At 41.8% G+C, this 21,496-nt stretch overlaps 1 protein-coding gene across 13 annotated transcripts in view; it reads right to left on the reverse strand.

Annotated features, from left to right (window-relative positions):
• LOC18445021 (homoarginine-6-hydroxylase 2-ODD-233) overlaps positions 1-21,496 on the reverse strand; it is a 79,138-nt gene that overhangs the window by 40,350 nt on the left and 17,292 nt on the right. For 8 of the 13 annotated variants that reach the window (XR_016048590.1, XR_016048589.1, XR_016048592.1 and 5 more), the window contains 3 exons: positions 14,021-14,139; positions 13,841-13,904; positions 13,556-13,623 (listed from right to left, as the gene is read on the reverse strand). Coding sequence is in view for 9 of the 13 variants with exons in the window: in XM_006855167.4 (XP_006855229.2) it covers positions 13,556-13,623; positions 13,841-13,904; positions 14,021-14,139 (251 nt within the window). In the remaining 4 variants the exon portion in view is untranslated. The remainder of the gene's footprint in view (positions 1-13,555; positions 13,624-13,840; positions 13,905-14,020; positions 14,140-21,496) is intronic. The other 5 variants (XR_016048591.1, XM_088857069.1, XM_088857072.1 and 2 more) reach the window with 1 other exon arrangement.

Consider the following 21,496-nt stretch of genomic DNA (forward strand, 5'->3'; position numbering starts at 1 on the left):
AACCAATCAGGAGAGAAGTCGGCTGGCACAGTTCGCCTTCATTTTAAGATCGGTGAACTGAACGATTACTTTTAGTTTCATGAAATCGACACCGACACTTACAACATTCTCCTCGATCGACCATGGCTCCATGACCAGGGAGTGGTTCCATCGACATTACACCAGTTCTTCAAGTATAGCCGAGATGGGAGACAGCATACGGTCTATGCTGACAAAAGACAGTTTCCTGTAGCCGAAACTCACTACGCTAATCCTAATAATTACTTCACAGATCTGGTGTCGCCTCAGAAGCTGAATGATGGGGATCACAAGTCAACAATGAAGACAGCATCTTCGCCTCACGAAAATGTTGAGGATGTGGGGAGAACATTGGTAAACATGTTCAAAGAGGAAAAAAGGCAAGGCAGAATTCTCCCTCTAACTCCTATTCATTCTAGCATCCCCACAATCATCCCTGAGGAAACTTTGTCTTCACTTGAAGAGGAGTCCTCACCCTCTGCCCTCAGTTCTCAACCACCTTCGCAAGAAGATGAACCAGAGATCATTGCTGAGATTGAGCAAGTTATGGGGATAGAACTCCCAGCTCTAAAGATTACCTATACACCAGACCATCAAAAAGTTCTGCCGATCCCCATTGCACTCTTGAAAGCAGAAGTGACACGTCAACCGTCGAGTTTTTAAAATCCGGTTGCTATAAGCATAGAGGATGCTCCTCGTCCCACAACAGGGTTAGTACAGATCAGTGACCAGCCACAATTCTACACCTCTCTGGTTTCGCGAGAGAAGGACAGTATGAGAAAGGACAGTCTTTTTCCCCTCAAGAGCAGGATCCCCTAGCAAAGTTAAGAAGCGAAGTTCGCAGTCTCTAGAGCCAATTGGAGGTTGTGCGTATTGCCTCAAAACATCTCAAGGAGTTCGTGCCTGAGACCAAAAGCTATGATGGGTTTGAAGTGAATGCACCACTATTGGAGGCCAAAGCCCCTCCTGATTGGACTATCTATAGTGAGCAGGCTCACCAAATGATGAGGAAAATGAATTATGAGCCCTTGGCCAATCAAACGCTAAGAGGAGAAAAAGTAATGACTCCCCATTTCGAAGTTATTGAAGCTACAGAAGCACATCACGGGAGTAAACAAGGCCTAGGGCATTAGTCCCTTAGGGCAATAAATATGTCGAGAGGCGCTCAAGCCCAAAAAGAGTACATGAGGTGCTGCAAAGTAAAGAGCAGAATGAAATCATGCAGCAAAGTCAGTCAGAAGAGAAAAAGAAGCATTTTATTCAAGAGTTCAAACTTTATACAAGTGGTGGCAAAAGAAAATACATTTTCAAAAATGATCAATGATCTTATTGATCTCTACTCTGCATGCTGCAATAAAAGCCTCCGTATCATGGACACGTTCCTTCAGTTCGACCACCATTTGAGTCTCCTCCTCCATCGCCACAGCTTTGGACTGAATGGTACGAGTGAGTTTGGATAAATCTGAAATCAAAGAGGCCTCCATGGCCCTTCTCTGAATCATCTCCTTCTCAAGTTCAGCAAATTCCTGCCTTAATATTCGCATCTCTTCTCTTATATCTACCATCCTCTTGAAGGAAGCTTGTGCCTCCCCCTTGTGATCCAGCTGACGACCAGTCATAGTGTCCTTCTTAGTACAAGAATCTATGTCTTGGCAACAACGCAAGATTGACTCCTCCAAGGAGGCTAGCCTACTGGTCTCCGCCTCATGATGTAGTATTCCCGACTGCCAGCTCTCCAACTCTTTTAGGGTTGCATCAAAATGAGAAAGGACTTCGGGCGCACTCCCAAAAACAGTGGCTGCGGCAGCAAATTCCTAGAGTTTGGCCAAAGCCTCGCCCAGCTCATTGAAAGGCAGCTCCCTTAAACCCACAAGGCCTGCATGAAGCATGCCTGCAATCATACTAGAAACTCCTCTAAAAATGGGCCTAGATGATGCTGCTGGGATCGCTACTGCTGGAGAGATTTCGACTTCAAGGACTGAGCTTGTTGAAGAAATAGCCATTTGAGCCACCTGCTCAGGCTCCAGAGCTTCATGCACCTCAGACCCAGAGGCAGCCACAGCTTCGACTTGCCTGGATTCTTCGTTATCGGCCTTGTCGCCTTCTCCCACGCCTATTGGGGCCTCCACTTCTGTCCCAGCGGACTCCAAAGAAGCCTCCTCCCCTTGTTCTCACCCTCCTGAACTGCCATGTAAGCATTGGCAAGTTCAGGAACTGCCTCTTCTCTTTGGCCTTCACTGATCGCCGATCCCGCCTCCGCCATGGTTCCTTCCATCTGACCTCCGCCCTCAACAGTCAGAACCTCGACCACAAAAAGCTCAACCCCTTCATCTTCACGATCAGAGCCCTCGGGGCAGCAGCCGCTTGACACTCATGGGTATCATGAACCACAGGCCCTTCCTCTTGAATCACCAACTGTGCCTCAGTCGAGGCACTAAACCCCTCAAGAACAGAGGCTACATCATTATCAGATTCCCTTCCTAGAGCAATCGCCCCAAGGCCTTCAGCCTCGTTGGTGTCCATGCGAGCTGGATCTGACTCAGGAATTACCCTTGGACTTAGGGCTCCTCCCCCAGTTCTAGAGTCATTTCCCGGTCAGAAGAAATAAGAACGGGCTAGGAAGGACAAGAGTCGTTCACCTCAGACTCTGAAGAAGAAGGCAATTCAGGAGAGACAGAAGATGGTGCAGAAAGCGCAGAAGGTGACATTGGTGAAGTTGCTAAATGATCAGAGGAGGAAGAGCTACCTTCTAGTGCAGAGATCACAGGTCTTCGAGTACACCCACCAACTTGACCAGGTGCACAAGTACCGGTTGGGGTAGAGCGTTTCCTTTTCTTTCCCCCTGCAGAAGGAGGAGCAGCCACTGTAGAACTTCCTCCTTAAGAAGGGCCTCCAGCTAGTCTACTATGAGGACCGTTCCCGATGAGTGCTTTTAAGTCCTGAATGGGACGCCCTCAGGACCAAGGACCTTTCGCCCTCACCCCATTCTAAGATGGAACCGAGCTTGTCAAAAATGCTCCCAGTTTTCTTCTTCATGGCCAGGAATTGTGGTGAAGTATCATCGGCTGCTATCTCTAAACAAATTCTAAGAGCCTCCCAGTTCAAAGGATATCCTAGGACAAAAACCTTGCCATGAGCAGGAGTATCCACCGTCCTTCTCTATCTGGTCTCCTGGCACCAGTTACCGTGCTCCCCTTTCCAAGGGTGATCTTCATCCCAGTATCCCTTGCTGGTGATCCTCTACCAATTTGCATATGCCTCGGTCACCCTAACCCTTTAGCCGAAATGAGGTATCACATATTTGCTTATTTCTGTCATCTCTAGACATGTGGACCATGCGGTCCGTATATGTCCTGGCAGCCAGCACTCTCGCAGAGTCCCAAGCTCTTCTGTCTTCCCTATGGTTATTCTGCCTCGGCGCTTTTCGAAAAACACGGAGAAGGGGCAGCCCTGATCAAGCCCATGCTAACGGGTGAAGTGATGAGGGAAATACCCTTCTAATTTAGCACTGTGAGGGGTTCGGTAGGGTAAAACTCCCCCTCTAATGCTCAAGATGAACAGAGCTCCCTAATAGTAGTAGGAGCGTCATCCAGCTCTTTCCCCAGGTCGTCAATAAAAGCACGGTCGGTGAAGCTCCCAACCGGAAATGGGACCCACTGCATATTTAAGAAGTCATTCCCAAACAAGCTCCGAGCTTCCCCCGGGCTATGAAAGATAGCCTCCTGCCAACAATCCTCATCAAGAAGGGCCATATCTTATCTTTTGAGCCTTGGCTCCAGACATAAGTGGCAGGGAAATAAGCCCCTAACCACCCATATACATAATGGATGGGGAACGGAGTCTTAAAATCCCCAGGGAACGCTTCTCCTCTGACAATGCCATTCCCTCCTTCCTTGCCTTTGTAAGCCTTTTCGCAAGAGATGGCCCCTAATCCATGGTATATATTGCACAGAACTGGTTGAGCAAGGGCGTATTCACACCCTCTTACCATGTCACAAGCTACATAGAAGGTGCCTGGACGACTGCCATCTGCCCCTTTAGAGAACACAAATTTGCATAAAAATAAGGCCAAATATGCGGCCAAGAAGACACGATCGTTAGTGGTCTCAGGTTGATACATGGGAGGTCTCTCCTTTACAACTGCCTTCCCTTTCCCTCTTAGAGTACCCTGGCTACCTTCAGGATAGTCCCCGGAAGAATTTCACCCATTCGGTGAAAGTTACCCGACCATTGCTAGATTGAGCATGAAGTAATCAATAAACCTTGAAAATCTTTTGAAGACAAGCAGGTGGCTGCTCTCCCCCCAACCTAGAACCACCAAAGATGACTGAATTTTGGGGCACGAATTCGTAATACATGGCCCCAATCTGCGGGAGACCCCCTATAAAATGAAGATCTAGCAAGGACATTCCCGCTTCCCCATACCTAAAAAGCCAGGTGTTGCTAACGTGGCTCCACATCTCGAGCAATACCTTGACAGTGTTGGAGCACCGATCATAGTAGCTGGCCGAGCATTAAACTGCTGCTAGCAGAGAAGCGCGTTCAAGAATGCTTCTATGCGACACCAACACCCCGATGGTCCAGAAAGAGTATCCCTTTAGATATTGGTGCTCCCCCTATATTCGAAGGCCCTTGCTCGACCATATTAGGCCCTTTGTTTGCACCATTCGCTTTCCGAGGGTGGGCAAGTTTTTCCCAGAAGCTATGTTCCTATGCATGCAATGGAGAAGCGCCACCCCTTCTTTGATACTCACATTGCCATCATTATCACTCCGGACTTAAAAACAAACCGGGTCGGTGATGAAAGTGACGCTAAGAGGCCACTCCGGTTTGCATACAGGTGCAGTTAGCCAAATGGGCTCGCCCCTTACTAGAGCCTCACCGATAAAATCACTGGTGTCAACTTCTCTTTCCCTGAGAAGGTTCTTTATGTCAGGAATTTGGTAAGAAGCCTCAGCCGTTGTAAGAGATTCAAGGATTCACCGTTGAAGGAAAATTTTTGAGACACTGGTTTAACGTCGGCTGGGTTTTCAAAAGCCTAGCGCTGGCTGGATTTTTCAGAAGCCTAGCCCCGACTGGGTTTCAGAGGCCTAGTGTCGCCTTGGGTTTTCAGAAGCCTAGCACCAGTTGGGTTCTCAAAAGCTTAGCACCGATTGGGATCTTAGAAGCTTAGCGCCGGCTGCTTTTTTGGAAGCTTAATGCTGCATGTGTCTCTAAAGGCCCAGCGCCAGGTGTACCTTCAGAGATCTAGCGCCGATTGAGTACTCAAAACTTAACGTCGGCTGTGTTGGCTAACGTTCAGCGCTGGCTGAGTTTCTAAAAGATACTTGCCGCTCGGGATCAAATCTCTCACATGTGTTATAGATCCTGCACGTGTCACCTCGAGCTCTGCAACGCCACCTAACAACTGCCACCACGTCCGGGCCTCACACGTGTGGAATGATGATCGTTCGCCTTCCCGCAACTGTCCACCCTCAGTGACGGTTCATTTCCCCTGACCCTTGGCTTTCTCTCCGGAAGTCCCCTTCCGCTGTCAGAAAACCTCTGCAACCTTTCTCCAAGTCACCGGGAAAATCACCTTCACCCGTCGGAACACTGCACAAACCCACGGAATCCCCTGGGAACCCCTCTGCTACAACTTCCATCCCTTCTTTCTGTCTTTCGGACCCTCCAAACAATAGTCGGGGTTCACTGCTTCCTCGGCGAACTCCCTGCAAACTCCTGCAAAGCGCAGCCTTCCCTGTTATTTCTTACCGAAATCCCCTGAGTGCTCACCGAAGCCCTTGCTGGAAACCTCAATTTCACCGTTAAAACATTTTTTTTTTACCTTACGATTTCTTTCGATGAAAATGGGGTTTACCCCCTTTATATAGCTGAAGCTTCCCTCAAAAGCCCCCCGCAAACTAGACATTTCAGCCATGTCCAAGAAGGCCAAACTTCAATGGACCGAACCGGTTCAGGCTCTGACCCGAGGCCAGAGTAAAGTTTTACCGCTGCCCACTAAAGGCTACGCAACACAGACCAGGACCAGGTCGAGCTCAGGTCATGCCCAGCACCGGCTGCAAACGAAACTACCGCGTTTACAAACCCTAGCGCCGACTGTGTTCTTAGCAACTCAGCACCGGCCGCGTTTAAGAAATAGCATGGGATGCCTTCAGCGCCGGCTACGTTTTTAACGTCAGCGCCAACAGGGGCGTTCAAGAAAAAGTTCGCCGACATCAGCGTCGACTACGTTTTCAAAGACTCAACGCTGCCTAAGTGTTCAAGAAGTGATCAGCACCACGCACCCACGTGCTAAAGCCGTGTGTGTCCTACTACTGTTATCCCAAATAGAGCTGTACCCAGGTCACGACTTCTCATCCCCAGTAAGAATCATCCCGTTTCTCATTATCCCTAGTGGAGTTAAGGGTCATCTCTACCTCTTCAATCCCCAGTGGGTTTGCTTCATACCTGGTCAGCCTGTACAGAAAGAGTCAGGTTGCTTTCGATGAATTTCACCTTTAAAGAGAGCTACATTTATTCCATTATCCCCGATGAAGTCTGCTTCTCCTTCTAAACCCCTGCTGGCCTTAATCATTTTATCCCCAGGGAGTCAGATAGCTATCCACAGACCTATTCCCTATACAGCTTCACGCACATGGCGACCCACAACGTTGGTCCTAGCTGCATGACCTTAAACTGCACGGCTTTGGTCCAGGTGCACGACCCTAAACTGCATGGTTCAAACTATACGACCTTAAACTGTAGCGAAGGTCTAGCTGCACAATCCTAAACTATACAGTCCAAGTTATATGACCTTAAGCTATAGCATACGTCCTAGCCGCATGACGTTAAAAGGCTTAGCGCCATGGTTCAAACTATATAACCTTAAACTGTAGCGGAGGTCTAATTACATGACCTTAAACTGTATGGTCCTAGTTGTATGACTTTAAACTGTATAACCACGGACCAAGCTATAGGACCTTAAACCATAGTGCATGTCCTGGCCGCATGGCGTTAAACTGCTTTGCACAGGTCCAGGAGGCATGACTTTAAACTCGCCCCCTCATACGCGCACACACCGTTTACGTGCATTTTCACGCACGTCTTCCCTAACCAACCCGTTCGTGTACGTGCATCATCTTCATTACCTCCCCAGTGAATCCATTCATTTCATCTTCATCATTCCCCAATGAGTCTCACCCATGCTCACAAAACGGCGAACCATCCCACCACCCATACTCGTCGTAAGCTAGTGGGTCACCATTTTTAACCCACCTTTCGTACATCATCCATCTTTCACAGGCAGCGCTCATGTTATCTCCCCAAAGTGAGTCAAACCACTACTATACTCACTCCATGGCATTTATAGACTGCCATTCATCACCATCATGGTCCAACTGTATGATTTTAAACAGTAGTGCACGTCCTGGCCACATGACGATAAAAGGCTTCGTACAGGTCTCGGAGGCATGACCCTAAACACAACTTCACACAAAATAATGGCAATGGTGCATACCTAGACAAGGGAACGCCATGAGTAAAAATGACAGACGAGCATGGTCATGAAACCATGAGTAAAAGAGTCGGTAAAAACAAAAACCAAGGCAAGGTGAAAACCCCAAAAGGGCACCATAAGTAAACAGTCATGGGTAAAAGAGCCCCAAATAAAAGGAAGTTGGTGAAAACCGTCTCTACGGCGCCGCTTCCCAAGTTCACGTGAAAATCCGCAAAGGATGCTTGGACCAATAAACAGGTTGATGCAGCACTCGCCTCCACAAGTGGCTTGAGCCCGCATTTCAAAGAAAAAAATCCCTGGTATCACAATACCAGGACCCTAAAAACACGAGCTTCAAGGAAAACATTCCGACGGCCTGAGCCCCTTTACGAAAAGGACTCAAAAGACAGAAGATTCGCCAAGACAGCAAGACAAGTCTCATGAAGAAGAGCATCATTCCCAGGAGGTTACTAAACGCACTTCAAAGATGCTGGAGACACCCCAAGAAGGCTAAGTCAGCCATGACTTTGGACCTGTTACGTGAAACTGCTAACAGTGGGTACGGGTTATACCCAAAGCCCGTCAACTCACTAAACTGAGGTACCCTACCTGCCAAGGAATAACTGGTGCACGACGTAGAAGAGTGCCGACAAAAGGCTCTTTAGCAGACCATCCAAAACAAACAAACAAGAAAGTCACTCCGACAAACCAAAGACGCCCAAAGAAGGCTAAGTCAGCCATGACTTTGGGCCTGTTACGCAAGACTGCTAACAGTGGGTAGGGGTTATACCCAAATCCAGTCACCTCGATAAACTGAGGTACCCTGCCAGTCAAGACAGACCAAAGGCTCTTTTGTTGTCCATCCAAGATAAAAAAACCCACACCAAATGGGAACAATGCCCTTCACCATGGCACTCAATTGCCAGATAGGCCTGATTCTGACTAACGAGGTCCGTACAAAATCCTCAGCATCCGAATCACAAACAGTCCCTTGAGGGTGAGGACTTCGACAAGATCCCTCAAAAAAAGTCTCTTCTTCCCCTAAAGTCTCCAAAGATGGACTTGTATATTGCATCCAAACGTCTAAGCATCCTAGTTGCAGCATTGCGTGAATCTCCTCAATGTTCTTGTGGTCCTGTGGCTAGGAAGAAAAAAGTAATAAAACCGAAGGAAATTTTTCGAATGTTGTCCTTCTTGCTTCTCTCGAAGCACAACATTCGGCGGCGCAAGCAACTGGTCAATGTATGAAGGAGACGGCCTTTGATAAGGCGTTGCACCCTGTATCCCCGGGATTCTGTAAGCTATAAGCAACCATAGCGTCGAAGTCTGCCAATGAGACGAGGTGAGGGACAGATCTAACCATGATGTGGGAAATGGTTGGGATGAATTTGGATGGCTCGATCGTTATTTGGAACCATTTCATGATTGGTGTGGTAACTTTGAAGTGTGGGTCCAGCAACATCATCTAGTATGGGATATAATGGTTATTGTTGTTGACTCAACATGTTTAAAATATGGCGAAGATGATAATTTGCTGCAGGACTGTGCTGATGATTGGCAATGCTGACTCTTCACTATTAAAAGGATGCAAATCCATTTACATTAGCATTACTTGCATTCAATCTGCCTTTCCTCACCCGATTTTCAGTTGTCAACCTGTTCCCTTCTTCTGCAATAAAGATGTGCACTCAAATGGATGTTGAAGTTCTATTTTCCTACGAGTGTTGGGAATGGCTTAATTTGGTCATTGGTGTCCCTCATTCCAATCCATAAAGTGGTAGTTTTGGTGGTGTTGGTGACAATCAGTTTCATTCTACCCTATGTTGCAGCATTGCTAGCATGGCTCGATTAGTACTTCCTTTAAGAGGGTAAACCAGCGAAAGAAGAAACAAACCTATGAGCAGAGATAAAGTTGAAGAGGCCTCATATCATGAGAAGACCCTTGCTAATTTTCTTTTACAAGAACATGGAGTTTCTGTATTTGATGACTTTGGTTTTGTTCATGGGGATGACCATGGTTCTAGGCGAAAGAATGAACCCATAGCTCCTTGGGGAAAGGTGGTTTCAGGATCATGGCTATTGGACAAACTTATTCTGGAGTAGCTCCTTCTAGTGCAAATAACACTTGAAGGCTTTCCCAGTTTTTTAAGCCTATTCTTGTTTCTCTTGAAAGCTTAGAGATGGTGAAGATATTATTTTGGTCAAAGCTTCAACAGAGATGTGCAAAACTGGGTTTGATTCCAATGAGAACTCTCTTGTAGTTCATATCAAAGCTTGTAATTGCCTCAAAGGGCTCATTTATGGGAAGTAAATTTGTGCACAGTGCAAAAGTTGGAACTTGGTTTTAGCTTGATTACGATGAATTCTCTTCTTATTGTGCATTCAAATGTTGAGATGGAAAAGGATGACATAATGGGTATTAAGAGAATTGGCCACAGAGGTTCAACCATATGTGATGGAGTTTCAGAGGGCAAAAGGATCTTTCTGAAATAGCACTCTAGTTCTATTCTCTGGTGGATTTGGACCACACTTGGGAGAAGACTTCCTTGATGCGAAGTCAATCTTCTTCGATTGGAAGTGATGCTTCTTCTTCTTCAGTGAAGGCATTTGACTTCAAACTCTCAGTCAACAATGTGCTGCCCGCTATATATGCCAAAAGGATGACCATAGAACGTGCATCCCAATTGTTTAGTCTCATGCTTCACAAAAAACAATTGTGTGAGACATAGGGCTTCACAATCGACTAAGGGAGGGTGAAGATGCAACAGCAAAAACTCGAGTCGAATTTTTTTTTCAACCTGGGGAGTATGGTGAAAATTGCATTCGAGATGTTTATTTTTTATTTTTTTATTTTTCTTAAATTACTTTTTAAAGACTTAGGTAGACTTTTTTATCTTTATTTGGGGTTAATTTTTAGGAATTATGGCATTGGGGTTAGAAATGGAATTTTATTTATTATTGTGGGTAAGGGTAGTGATTAGTAATATTTTTTACTTCAAGGATTAATGTGGGGTTCTTGGCTTGTTGGGAATAACTTGAGGGTCACATTGAGCTCCATAAAAGTAGGATTGGATTAGGGAGATGGGTCCTTTATTTGAGGGAATTGATGGTGTATCCTATTTTAAAGGGATTTCTAGAGTGGCGAGTGGACATATGGTGGGGATTCCTAAACGATGGGGATGTTAGAGAGAGGTAAAGAGTAACTCCTACATTATTGGGAGTGATGGGTCTTAGGGGGAGATTCATGGGCGATCACATGAAATGAAGAGAGAGAGAGAGAGAGACAGATAGAGAGATACGTAAAGAGAGACCTTTTCTTTAAGTTTTTTTTTTATTTTGTATTTAAGAGGAGAGACGTCCCAATTAGAGGGGGGACTTTGGTATTCTTATGTAAAGAGGTTTTTTCTAATGAAGAAAAACAGTGTTTCTTCCCATGAATTGATTTACAACCACCTTATTTCCTCCATTATTGTCAAATTTTTGCTTGTTTAAGATCGAGAGAAGGCCGGATTTAATTTCCTAAGCTCCTTTCGCAGCATCGAGGCTCGAGAAGAGGCCCTGGTTGAGGTCATGGAAGCTGGGGTGTGGAACTTGAAAGTGCACACAATATGTGCATACAAATCATACAGTTCATAAGAGTTGGGATAAGGTTGAGAAGCCTGCTTAGGCAAATCACATTACATACACATCTGAGAGTGATGATGTTTTTTTTAATGGAACTCATAATCATCTAGAAGCTGTCAGTGAGTGTTGAACTTTCAAGAGAAGAATATAAAGAAATTTGATTGTGTTGATGTTACCTTTTCTAAAAATACACGTTATTTTTTAGAAGCGATCGCATGCTTCACATAAATTTCTTTTATCCTGCTCTTGAAGAAGTTTCAAAGTTCTCATCTTCTACAGTTACTCTTCCTATTTCTATTGATACTTCGTCACCCTAAGTATCTGACCCTGCTGAACCTATTACTTCTACACATCATGATGTCCCTTAGTAGCAGCCCAAAAAGGTTTTACACGCGAAGAAAATGCAGGATGGACACCCTCCATCAATTCAGCCAACCACTCAATCATCTTTGCCTACAGATCCACTTCTTGCTTCTAACTTGCATTGTGTGTCAGGTGATGATAATGTATCTATTTCCATCCATAAAGGTATAGGGTCTTGTACTCAACATCCCATTGTTCATCTTATTTCCTTTACAGATTTGTCTCCATCCTATCAAAGTTTTGCGTTAGCTATATCATCTACTTATAAGTCTCATTAGGAAACACATTCTTATACTGGGTGGAAGACAGCAATGAAAGAGGAAATGAATGCACTCAACTTGAATGATATATGGAAGCTCACTAAGTTTCCAACTAGCAAAAGGATTGTTGGGTGTCGATAGGTTTATTCAGTAAAATATCAAATTGATAGCACTTAAAAAAAGTATGTAAGTGGGGCGTGGGTGTCTAAGAGGACACTACTTTAGCTCATTTTTCCTCACTTCTTCCTTATGTGACTCTCTCTCCCTCTCTCTCATTTATCTCTCCAATTTTCTCTCTTCCTAGATCTTGATCTTTCTTGTACTTTTTGAATTCCAACATACTACTGTGTTGTATTTTGACTCTCTCAACACTATAACCATCAAGCCAAGTGCCCCAATCCCAGGCCTCAAGCACTATAACACCCATAGCCTACATTTGTTGAGATATGCAAACCTTAAATCTGGCATTTCTAATTAACATTCAAGCATTTTTGCATAACTAGCTTCTCTAAGTATGTTCTCAAGAGTCCAAAACTTGTTGAATTTCCCACGTATGTGTAGCACTGGTATAATCAGATACATAGATTTGAGCAACCATGAGAAGCAATTTGCTGACATTGTCCAATCAAAAGAACTATTGAACTAAACTAGTGCAGGAATGGATATCACTGCAGTCCGAATAGTTATATCTTCCAAAATCAACACAACCTACAAGTGTAAATAGTTGGAACAATGCAAATTGATCAAGACTCACGCATTCTCAAATCTGAAACCGGAAACAGGCTAGAAAACCAGGTCTTGCACCAACCATCAGTTAGAAAAGATAAGGGGAAAAAACTGGGTTATGCGCCTTGCACAGATGCATTAACTCATTATGAGAAGAATCACCAGATAATTAGCATAACAGTGTTAGATGAAGGATTGAATCATGAGATCCTTTGTCCCATACATAGACGTGCCACATAGTATATCAAAGAAACAAATGCGTGGAGGTGGGCATCTGTCCAAGAAAATGGCAGCTGTAAAATTACTTAATGTGAAGCCCACCCAAACTTGGTATGATTCCAAGTCCAATCAACAGTGCGTAATTATCTGGATAGCGATATCAGATTTCATCATGATGGTAACTTTATGTTTTGCAAATTAGATGGATAGCAATATCAGATTTCATGACTAGGTACTAGATACAGAAGAACAGAACGAAATAATAGCATGAGACATACCCTACACCAAACCATAAGCTCCAAGATCATCACCTAGGATACATAAAAGACTGAGAATCTGATGACCCATAATCATCCATTATAGTGTTTAGATATACATGTGTGTTTGAAAAACTAATCTTACAAATACAAGAAAAGTACGTAAGTACGCCCTGATACAATGGACAAAAATTCATACATTAACGTAGACCTTATCAAGCAAATCTACCCAATACCTCCCCATTGTTATACACAAGTAGCGCATATGAGCATGGTAAACTAAATACTTTTTTTTTTTTGTAAGCAAACCAAATGCAGGAAACACTCCAATGCACATAATCATATTTGGCCACATTCACAAAAATGCCCGCATGCACATGCATTTATGAGCATCGTAAACTACATACTTTTTCTTTTTTGTAAGCAAACCAAATGCAGGAAACACTCCAAAGCACATAATCCTATTTGGCCACATTCACAAAAATGCATTTATGCACATGCATAATCAATCAACAAGGATGCAAAAAAGCAGCCATTAATGTATTGAGCACATAGGCATACACCTCTGTGCAATCAAATAAAGGAAATAAACAATGATCTAAAATCATTACCATAAGTTTGATCCTTCCAAAGGTGCAGCACGATCTCCATACCTACCAGGTTCTACCTCCTTGTAAGCCTGTTACCAAAGGAGGAGGTTTCCTCAATGCTCGAACCACAATCTCTGACATCTGAAAATATTATTTATGTACCTCGAGAAATATGCCATCTCAATCTAAAAATGGTTTTCTTTTTTGGCTAACTAATCTAAATATGGTTTTCGACAAGGAACATATTTGACAACATTACTACAAAGAAACACGAATAGAACAGCAAGAAGTTTATGAAGCACATACATCAATAGCTTCATGCATATCCGGTTTCCCTTGGGTTATATTCTCCCCCATTACTTGATATCCTCTGCATGGAATGGCGTGCTTTTCATTAATGCCAGAAGCAAGGAGTAAAGCTCCCAAAATGCACTCAGTGGAAACTCTAATATGAAAATTTGTCAGATGTCAAAAGGACAACCAGACCTGTACCCAGAGGAAGCAGACATCTTGATCTTCAATTTTTCTTCATATGGAAGACCAAAAAACTCATGTGATAAATCTCTAACCCCTTGGACAATATGATCAGGTACGCCATGGCCTTTCTGGTCAGAAAATAAGGAAATATCAGTTTTAATAAACTAAAAAACCTCTGCCATAAAGGTTTTAAATCTATATTTATATAAACTTAGTATAGGCATCATAAATGACAAGAAAAAAATATTTCTTAATCCTTTAAAACTAAAGCCCATAATATCTTAAATTAGAGGCTTTGGACATACTAATCTGCAGCATTTACAGACATTCAGGATCTACAATGGCAATTGGTCGTCTAACAAAGACCAGAGAGAGCTATTTTAGAAACTACTGCTTGACAGCCCCCACGTTACCCCTGACACCCTACCTCCTAGAACATTGAAGTCATAGCAGTAAAAGCCGTTGTACATATTTTCTTCCACTTTTCTCCTGACAATGTAATGACTCATCAAAATGATATAGATTATGCAGACAAGCAAACAAAAAAAAAAACTGGTCATAGAAGACACAATTCAAGCGCTCAACTCCAATCCCACAACTCAATTCTACACATCCCTAAATTGGCCAACTTTTATTTACCTAATTTTTAGACTGAACATTCAAGAATCACAGGCACCACAGCTGTAAACAAGATCTGCAAGCTCTCAGCAAACTCAGCCACAACAGAGGAGAGCAACCTGACATAAAACAGTTAAATGGCCCTAACAGAATCTACCACAACAATGTGTATAGGTTGCATGAGTTCCATAATCTCATACCACTGAGAATAGCCAAAGAGCAATCAAAATGTATCAGTTTCTCCATGGGACCACATATAACATACTATTGTTTCTAAAATATTTGGGAGGAATTGAGAAGAAGGCTTAATCAATAAAAAGAGAGATATGATCAAGTTCAGGTAGCACTCCGCAAGTTTATAATTGGGATGTCGTCCATCATATGTGACTAAACAGGATCAAGAGTAAACTATCCTGAGAAATTATCTTGGTGTCTAATTCGAATTTGTGGGAAATTCGAGCAAATTGTCCTTATAATGTTCATTTTCTCCATCTTTGTTCCACATGATTTGTTCTTCAACAAGACTTGCTTTCCATGATTCTTTTCATGAACCCAGAAGCACCTACCCACATGTAAGCATATGGCTATGGACGAAAAGCTTAATGCACCACATCAAAACAGAACAAGGGACTTGTTTCCTCTTCAAAAATGTAATCAGGAGTAGCTATGTTTATAAGGTGAAACCTCAGTCAGATGAATCTTTAGAATGTCATAAGGCAAGTAGACATGTGGCATTAGGGCACTCCAGAATGGGATCGCTTAGAGACGTTTGCTACTGCAACCAAGAAAAGGGTGTCCCAATGAACATAAAGGATGTGTTCTTTACAGATAACTGCATGCAGAGACACAGAAAACAACATCGCCAAAGAAAAGACATAAAGATTACTGATCCACGAAAAAAAGGAGATACACGTGCTCACCTCCTGGGACAACTCCTTCATATGTCATCTTTGTAAGGCCATTTATGGCCCTCAACAGAGTCCAAAATCAAGGTTCCACTTATTCAAAGACATTGAAGGCAATCATTCTAAGTTTATTTGCCTGACAAATGTCAAGATTGATTTGTTCCGTTCGTCTATGTAGATGAACTTCAGGTATAGCAGATGATTTAACATGATTCTCATCAAATGCCGTTTGCAGTCATCGATTCATATGCATACAATGGGTTAGATGCAGAATTTTTGGTATAGAGACTACATGGTCTCCATGACGTTATTTGCAGCTCAGCAAACAATTTCTCAATGTCCTGGGAAGGGCACATCCTATGAAAAATAAGAGGGCAGATAAACCCTCAAATTAAACATTTAGTTGTTCCCGGAGTAGGATAATCCAACGGATGATCCAATGGAAGAGTGGGTATATCTTATTTATGTCTGTGCCACTTGACCAAACAAAGTGTTGCACATATTGACAGTGTAAGAGTGATAAAAGCTGTGGATTATCCATTTCGTTACTATTAAAAACAGTTGGAACATCATCTCGTGTAGATACCTTAGATAAAGGCAGATTTGCAAAGACCTCTAGTCTAATGGATGAGGAGGCTAATCCAATGGATATTCCAATGGAACGCAGGTACACCTTATTTACGTCTCTGCCACCTGACTTAACAAGTTCATGTTACCCACATTAGACAGTTTACAAGTGACCACATATGCAGGAAAACAGTTGAACATGGAATATGGTTTTGATTATCATCTTGCATTGAGTTGACAGCATAGGTAAATGCCAACTCCACAAGACCTCAATGCATTAGGAGATAGAAGATGGCATGCTATGTTTTTTCAGCTCCTCTTTAGCCAAGAAACATGAGATGTTTCAAAACTATCATATTTAAGTAAAATACGAAGCTCTAGAGTAAGAAACAGGAGATGCTTCAAAACTATCATATTTAGGTAAATACTAAAGCATATCATCTACCATATGAGCTCATACAATTTTGTGATACTCCATGAACTTCTTATTGAGTTGGCATCCTCAAGAGCAGTGTTCTAAAACGAGGATTCTCTGGGTGGATCGGCCCCTCACTACACCGATCTAGATCAGCTAAATTAGCAATTCAGCCAAAAAAAACAGCGAGAAAAAAAATAAGAGAAGAAGTTGTACGAATCCATAGGGAATATGTTTATTTGATGATTTAGAGGTTAAATCATCAAAAACAGTTACATATTTAAGCATGGGAATTTCGGTTGAGCATAGAGATTAGGAACGATTCCCTCAGGGAAATGGGAATCGGCTCTAATCACTCTATTTAGGGCTGACACCCTCACGGAACTGAGAATAGGCCCTAATCTCTCTGTTTAGGGCCGATTCCCTCCTAGCTCCACAAGGGAATCAGCCCAGTCACCCTCCTATCCTGAGCTGGATGGGAGATTCTCGATCTCTATTGGCGATTTTTAAAATATTGCTCAACACCTTTTTTTGAAGATAACACCAACGCCATTCAGATCAGAACAACTCTGTGTTTCATGAACAAGTGATACACATAATACATTGATTACCATGTCATTTATCATCATATTGCTAATGCCATTTATCTTCTCCACATATCCAAGGATATTTAATTAGTCGATGTCCTCAATAAAGGAATGATGAACGAGCACAAGCTTTTGGTTGATGAACAACGATTGGAAGATCTCGTGGAGTATCACCAAATATCAGTTTACGGAGGAGTTTCCACTTTCCATTACAGTGTATGATAGTGATCCTATTGTAGAGGGTGATACTCTGGGTGATCTTTTAATGGTCTAGTCACCATTATACTCATTTATCAATGAGAGTTTTTTTTTCAATCCAGTTACATTGGAGAATGATATTATTAAGAAGCTCCAAAGGAACCACCATTGCAATATGGCCCTGATTAGTCCATCTAGAATCCATTAGAGGTACCCAGCAAACTTTAAACAATCATCTGTCAACTGTTAAGCCTGAGTTCTCGCCGTAGAGCAGCTAGTATGCAGTATATAATCTGTCGATGCTGGTGAAAACTAGGGGTGTAAACAAACTGAGCTTCGACTTGTTAAATACTCTTAGCCATCAGACTAACATAGATATTTTCTTGTCAATCATGTACTATAGACCAGTTGGACAATTTCCTTCACACTAACCAGAATGACTAGGATGATCCATTCAGAGTGATTTAAGCGATTTGGATCAGATCACTATTGATAAATCTCCCAAGTTTTATGTTCAAACAATGACTTTGACATGTATATAAAGTGAAATTGAATGAATAGAAATAAAAAAAGCCTCAAGCCAACTTCTAAAACCATTGGAAAATAATGTAAGATATACATTAGAATGTGGCATTGAAGAAATACAATGAGTATCAAAGCAAAATCATTGAATATAGGAGTTCAGTTACATAGTATAGTTACACTTCATCTAAATCGTAGAAGTGACACAGCCAATCTCCTATGCAAACAAATGCTGCTTTGCCTCCGATAACAAAGATCTATAATTCTAATAAATTACTCTAAATCTAGTGTTAAATGGCAACTCCAAAGCAACATTAGCAATGTATTGTCAAGACATTACAAGCTCTCCTAGAAAGTACACAGAACTCCGATACACTGTCATTTCACTAGTTCAAAAACTGAAATCCAGAGCCTAGCCCATGAAGGACACCTTCCTCCCAATCAATGTTGACCTGTGATTTGGTCTACTGTATGTTAGCATCCTCTTGTTAGACAAGCATTTGATGTCATCATCGAAACTGGTCCTCCCGCAAGCGGTGGCAACTCATCTGGATATAAAAACAACGCGTTTCATCCGCATTATTTCAAAGCGTTCGTAATCACTAACTCATTAAAATGACTCCTTAAAGGCTTCCTGAATAGAGTCGATCACATCGATGACTCTGCTAACCAGACGGATATATGCAAAACAGCACTATACCAATTTCATATTGTATCTTAGAATCAAAACTGAAGCAATTGTCATTAAAGAATGCATTCAGTCTGGTACTTATCAAACTTCATTCCCATCAGTGTAAAATCACATTTTGCATAAAACCACATTGAACTGTTTCATAGGAGCTCCTCAATTCAAAAATTCAGGAATGAAGAGTATGTTGAGCTGAAGATTTATTCACTGGAAAAGACTTTATAACATTGCTAAAGACATCAAACAATCGAGAACTCTCCTGCCTAAGACACTTGGCCCATTAGGCAAGCCCATTATATATATTATATCTAATATATATAATATAATATATATATTATGCATTATATATTATATATTATATATTATATATTATATATTATATATTATATATTATATTATATTATATTATATTATATTATATTATATATAATATAAATCAATGGTCATACCCACAATGAGACCATAAGTTCCCATATCGTTTCTCACTACTTCTATCTATGTCCTTTTGAGCTTTTCCCTTGCCCTTTTAGAGCCTTCCATTTGAACCAAATCGCACTTCCTAACCAATGTTGTATTGGATCTACACTGCACATGGCCAGCCGACTTAAGTCTACTTTCCCTTATCTTGTTGCCTATTGGAGCAACCCCTAACTTCTCTCAAATGTATCTATTCTAAATTATATCCTTTTTTATCTTGCGACTCATCCATCTCAACATTTTCATCTCAGCTACACTCATCCTATAGATATGTTATTTCTTGACCACCCAACATTTCGTAATCCGTCCCATAAAGCTAAGTTGATCTCACAACTGTCGTATAGAACTTCCCCTTCAGCTCCATTGGTATGCGGCAATCACATAAAACACAGGTTGTACATCTGCACTTCGCCCACTCGGCTCAAATTCTATGTACGACATCTTCCCCAATCTCCCCATCTCTATTGGGGTTATGTGGCTATTTAAAGGCCTTACGAGAGCATGTAAAACTATGATTATAGTGATATGATAACTCCAATGGGAGTACAATCCAGAGGAACCAAAGGATTATGGTCCAGAGGGACCGAAGTTGGCAACATTGATGCCAAGACTCAAACTAAACTTGATGAGCTAGGCCAGTTGAGTACTAAAACCTTAAGTTACCTGAGCATAGAGCACAACCGAGAAGGGTTAGCAGGGTTACCCCTTAATGAAGTCGGAGTTGCCCAAGGTAGTTAGCCAAGGGACTGTGTGACCCTTGTGTGTGATTGGTGGGCCTGAAGGGACAAGGGCCAAGCCTCATTATAAATCTTCACACGGCATGTATACATAATAGCCATATCGGGAAGCAAAGCACCATTGAAGGTGATGTGTGTATATGTAAGAGAAATAGCCCCCTATGCACCAATTGCAATATGTGTGCAAAAGCGGTGTGACCTAAGCTAGTCCCTAAGGGGGAACCTATAATCCATAAATGAGGATTGTATCCCCTCACCTATTGGCTGACTTTGGTAGACCAATCATGAACCCTCGTGATGGACTATGGGTCATAGGAACTCTTGAGTCAGTTTGAGAAAGTGAGTGTGGTTCATGGTCCCTAGTAGAAGATGGAATGCCTCAGTATTTTCGACTATAAATATTTTTTTGATAATTAAGATGAATTTTTAGAAGTCTCTGGATATTTTATTTTTTCCAAACAAATTTATAAAATAGGCCAAAACTGAATTTTCAGATCTCTAATTATTTTGAGAGAAAAATAAAATTGTAAATTTTTTTTAAAAATCATTTTAATAGTTTTCAAATTACTTATACATATGGGGGCCCATTATTTTTCATGGACCCCACCAATTAAGATCATGTGGGGAGGTGCATGGGGCCCACTAGAGCCCCATAAAGTGGCATGCCCCACATATAGCTAACACCTTCTATATTGAGGGCAAGAATAATATACTACTCAATCAAATTGAAATAAAATAGAAAGGTTTTGAAATAAAGATTATTCGACTTTTCAAAGAGGTATGTGTATAGATTTGAAGAAACTAAAAAGAAAGTGAATTGATTTTTCTCTACACTAAATATTTGATGGATTAGGTTAAGAAAGCTGACGGATAAGGTTCTAACACCTATAAAATCATGATGGTTGATCTATGGATGATATGGCTAAGATCTCTCACCCCATAGGTCTCCTAGGATCAATGGTCTAAATCAAATCTCCATTAATATGGCTAAAGCTTAGAAACTCTAACCCTAACTACAAAACTATAAAAGATCTCTATGGGAGACCATATCACTCCACACCTTGACCTAACTCCCTCTCTTTCTCATCCCTCTTTCTCTCAACATCTCAAAAAATCTCTTTCTTAGCCAAAAGAAGGGTCATGCCCCAACCATTGTAGAGATCTAGAGGGGCACGTCCCGCACACAGAGATTGTGAAGAAAAGGTCCCATAGTTGTCCCACATTCTCTCATATTCTTGAAGGGTTTCTACCCAAAGCTTCCCATCGGTGGAGGAGACCCAGTGTGAGGTGTATGAAGTCCTTAGGGGTAACCTTAGGCAAAGTATGCGGTTTGTCATGTTTCCTGCTCTCTTGATTTTATTCAAAGTGTATGTAATTTTTTAGATTTATGTATTGTATGAGTTTTTTTTTTTTTTATGGCAAGCAAGTGAGAGTCTTTGGTATTCTTTGTGTTTTTATTGATTCATATATTGTATTTGGACACTTGTAAGATCCAGGTGGTGAAAATAGAGAAAAGAATGGAAAATTGTTAATCGATAGACACTTGCCCGAGTCACATAGTCCTACTTTCAATCTCACAATATACATATTCAAAAAAATTAAAGCAATTATATCGGTAGATTACATGAGCCACTTACAATTCAAAATGATAAAATGAACCCTCCTACAATCAAAGGATCCTCTGCAATTAAAACCAACCTTTTATTCATAAAAGAAAAATATATTACAAAACTAAATTGAATCAAGAATAAAGGAAGCTTTCTACTAGAAC

The sequence above is a fragment of the Amborella trichopoda genome, chromosome 13 (genome assembly GCF_054954075.1).
Source record: "Amborella trichopoda isolate Santa Cruz 75 chromosome 13, AtrichopodaSantaCruz75HAP2 v2.0, whole genome shotgun sequence".
In the NCBI taxonomy this organism is placed as follows: Eukaryota; Viridiplantae; Streptophyta; class Magnoliopsida; order Amborellales; family Amborellaceae; genus Amborella; species Amborella trichopoda.